At 37.1% G+C, this 4327-nt stretch overlaps 1 protein-coding gene across 1 annotated transcript; it reads right to left on the bottom strand.

Annotated features, from left to right (window-relative positions):
- Positions 1 to 1702: 1702 nt before the first annotated feature.
- Positions 1703 to 3608, bottom strand: LOC126424625 (uncharacterized). Its single transcript, XM_050087362.1, has 2 exons — positions 1809 to 3608; positions 1703 to 1727 (listed from the first exon to the last, which is right to left on the bottom strand). The coding sequence occupies exon 1, from the start codon at positions 3606 to 3608 to the stop codon at positions 1893 to 1895; it is 1716 nt and encodes a 571-aa protein (XP_049943319.1). The 3' UTR covers positions 1703 to 1727; positions 1809 to 1892.
- Positions 3609 to 4327: the final 719 nt, after the last annotated feature.

Genomic DNA, 4327 nt, shown 5'->3' on the forward strand with positions numbered 1-4327 from the left:
GTCCACACAGTCAAAGGCCTTAGACAAGTCACAAAAAATTCCAATAGGTGACATTTTATTATTTATTGACTCTAAAATTTCATTTGTGAGAGAAAAAGTAGCCTGCTCAGTTGATCTACCTTTTTGGAAACCAAACTGGTTTCTGTTGAGTATGTTGTGGCTGTTAAGATGTTCTACAATTCTTGTATACATTAGTTTCTCTAATACTTTTGAGAAACTACTTAGTAGTGATATTGGACGGTAGTTAGATAAATTAGTTTTGTCACCCTTCTTGAAAAGTGGTTTCACAACGGCAAGCTTTAATCTCTCTGGGACAACACCTTGTTGGATAGACTCATTAAAAATGTGACACAGGACTTGACATATGTGGTCACTACAATGCTTCAGTATTTTTGGTGAAATGTTGTCAATACCAGTGGAATTTTTATTTTTTAAGGCCTTGATGGTATTTTTAACTTCAGTAATAGTAACTGGGGCAATACAAATTGGGTCATACGTGTTAGGGTTAGCTCTGTGTAATAAATGCGTGGCAGCATTTAAGGAACCGTTACAACCTACTTGTTCTGCTGCAGTTATGAAGTGATTGTTGAATATGTTGGAAACTGTTACAGGATTATGAATAACCTCATCCTTATAGCTTATCTCTGTGGTATTAACATTCTTGTTACTCTTGCCACACTCTCTCTTTATAACATTCCAAACTGCTTTTATTTTGTTCTCAGATTTATCAATTTCAGACTTAATATACAGGCTCTTGGATTTGTTTATCACCCTTTTTAAAATTTTACAATATAACTTAAAATGAGACCTTTCAAGGGGATCATTTGATACTCTTAGTGAGGCATGTAACTCCCTCTTAGTCCTGCAAGAGATTTTTATACCTCCAGTAATCCATGGTTTACTGGAAGAAACCTCATTGTTCTTTCTGACAGTTTTTTTTGGGAAAGCCATTTCAAATACAGATATAAATTCATTTAAAAAAAGGTTAAATTTATCATTAACATCTGATGTGCTGTACACTGGCTCCCAATCTATCTGTGACAAATAGTCGTTAAAGGCAGACACAGTTTCAGTGTTTATACATCTATAGGACCTATAGGTGTGGGAGATTTTATTGCACAAACTGATGTTATTTACTTTCAGAAGTTGTCCATCATGGTCAGACAGGCCATAAATTACTTTGCTCACACTAGCACTGTTGACTCTATTCTTGTCAATGAAAATATTATCTAGAAGGCTCTTGCAATTTTCTGTAACTCTACTGGGCCAGGTAACCATCGCAGCCAAGTTGTAAGAATTCATTAAGTGGTCCAGGTCAGTTTTGAGGTTGTTATCAGTTAAGAAGTTGACATTAAAGTCACCTACAATTATTAAATTTCTAGTTTTAGAGAACAATTTGGTCAAAAGAGATTCTAACTTATTCATAAAGATGCAAAACTTCCCTGCTGGAGCTCTGTAAATTGCAAGCACAGTAAGTAACATGTCCTTTGCAGAAATTTCAGTCCCGCAAACTTCAAAATGTTGATCTACACAATACTTACTTAGATCTAAAGATTTATAAATGATTTTACTGTCTATATAAATTACAGCACCACCTTTCTCCTTACTTGTTCTGCAGTAATGAGTAGCTAGATCATACCCATCAAGCTGCAGCCCATCGATTCCAACTGTTACATGATGCTCAGTAAGGCATAAAACATGAGGACGGTCAACAGTGTCCATGTCCCCTAAATTTACAGATAAAAACTCTAATTTACTTTTGAGACTTCTGATATTTTGATGAAGAATAATAAGATTCTTATAGCTACCTCTACTGTCCTTCTGCTGGTCTGCTTGTCCATTAACACCGTTAGTCCCCGTTGCACTCAAAACTGTGTTGGATACATTAAGACCTATGTCGCAGCTGGAGATTTGTTCACTAGATGTCGTTGGCGAGGTCGGGTGGGTGCTGGCCATAAAAAATCACTGTTTCTTTTTGGAATTCTTCTTTCTCTCGTAGAAAATCGGGGATTACCTTTTATCCTTGGAGATACTGCATCGGAATTATTTTCCAGTCCTTGAGGTTCTTTGGGTGGAACTTCATCATATGGTATTAATATGTCATTGGCAGTGACAGGGTGAGACACAGCTATACATCTGTTTCTTGTATTCACATTGGTTCCCTGTCTATCTTGGCATGAATTGGTTTCTACAGTACCGGTACAAAATCTGACCTTTCTTGCAGAGCTGGTTGTAAGTGTTTTTACTACATCACACCGTTTCCATGGGTTTGATACTGATGAAGCAATGTTCCTGCACAGTCTGAGCTTTCCTGTTTTGTTCAGGTGTAGTCCATGATTAGTGTAATCAGGCCTTTGCAAGAATAAATTGACATCAATTACTTTCACATTAACAAAATTAGATGACAAATTCATTATATATTCATTAAATCTGTACACTGTTTCGTTGACTTCTGGCTTGTCATAACAGTAGGGAACGGTACATAACAATAGCTTTGTATGATCAAGTGCTGCAGTCAACTTTTCTAAGTCTGGAATAAAGTTGTTTTTCTTACGAATGTCATTTATTCCTGCAAGGATAATAACTGCATCGTCCAAATTGAAATCACTAGTAAGATCTGATGCCCCTTCAACTACACCACTGAGGCATGCATTTGGTTTAACAACAGATGATGTGTAGTACTTGGGTTTCAAAAATTCATTTAGCAATGATGCACAGTTTCGCCCATGACTGTCCGATAGTAATAAAATCTTATTCGTTGGCTGACTCTCAATTGGTCTTTTTGTCGAATTTTTAGGAACATTGTCTCGTCCTACCACCTGAGTAGATTTCTCTGTTTCATCAATTTTATCACTTAAGGCACTAAAACGGTTGCTTGTATTCAGATGATATAACTGCTGAGAAACAAGATGTTTTGGTATCTTCTTGGGCTGGTGACAATTTGTGCTCTCGTCTTGGGATTCACTTTTGTTCTGTTGACTTCTGGCAGACAATGTGACATTTTCAGCGTTCAGTCTTTGCAGTTCTTCTAACAACACGGAAATTATTTCTTCCTTGCTGTCTATAGTGCCCACTTTTACGCAATTATCACATTTCCATATCACTTGTTTTGAGTCCACCTTTGCACAGTTATAATGATAAACAATTTTACACTTAAAGCACATAATACCTGTAACGACTTTCTTTCTGCATGAGCATAGTTTGCTGTTTGTTATTTCTTGAAGCGCAATTTCGTGGCTGTATGATGAAGTTGATGCTAAGCAAACACTGAGTTTCTCATTTTTTACTACCACCTTCATAATTAAATAACAAGAGATGCACTTCCCATCACTAAATACGTCGAACTTCTTACACTTCACACAAACTTCGGATTGTTTGCTTTTATTTGCGGAACTCATGCTGTTCTGTTTACCGATCGTCAACATGGTTTCTTTTTCACAGTTTATAGATGCATCACAGTTTTTTTCAGATACTTTTAACACAATATAACACGTAATACATAACTGGTCACAATACCAACCGACATTTCTGCAAAATGCACACTTTTCTTCATTAAATTTACATTTATTACTGGAACTAACACACTCGCGAATTTCATTCGGCGCCATCTTGAATGGCGGTTCACAACTTGGCCTCAAACGCTTCGTCAATGCAATGAATTTTAAAATACATGGGTTCCAAATCTGTTAAGAAGAGAGTTTTTGACTGAAAGAAGCGATATATAGAAGCAGCACGAACCACGTCCCTTATAAAGATGCACGATACACGAAGGGGAGGTAGTTTTACACGCATGAATCAGAATCATTCCATTAATACCTGCTGGAATATGAGCGATGGTACTGGCGGTTTAATATTCCATAAAAAAAGGTTCTCTCATACTTATTCTTCATGTTGGCTCTTCTTCTGATTTGGTTCCTGAGAGTAAGTTTGTATTTAGGCGTAAGAAAATCAGCAGTGGCTACCATTTGGAAACGAACGCTGTCAGTTTCAACAAGCGGTTCTCTCAACAATTCTTGCCTTGCTCGCTTCGAAGTCGACCATTATAATTACCATGGCTATTATCGTTCAGTTGCATTCATTACTATCACCAGGAAATGGGATATTGTGCTCTGGCTGAAAAATAAAAATATCCCGGGCAATATAAGCCAGACCCATGCTAAACCCCTGCAACTCGTTACTTTATAAAAGTCACGCGACACGTTACACAAATTTTTTCTTGCATATGAACGTGGTGACACAGTTTTCCGTCTACTCACATACCACTGTCAGTATGATCCGATAGAATTAATCTGCGCACAAGTTACAAGCTATGTGTGGAAACGATGAC

The sequence above is a fragment of the Schistocerca serialis genome, chromosome 10 (genome assembly GCF_023864345.2).
Source record: "Schistocerca serialis cubense isolate TAMUIC-IGC-003099 chromosome 10, iqSchSeri2.2, whole genome shotgun sequence".
Lineage (NCBI taxonomy): Eukaryota > Metazoa > Arthropoda > Insecta > Orthoptera > Acrididae > Schistocerca > Schistocerca serialis.

Excerpts from the sequence above, each read along its gene's own strand:
- LOC126424625 (XM_050087362.1), bottom strand. The coding sequence starts at position 3,608 with ATGGCGCCGAATGAAATTCGCGAGTGTGTTAGTTCCAGTAATAAATGT.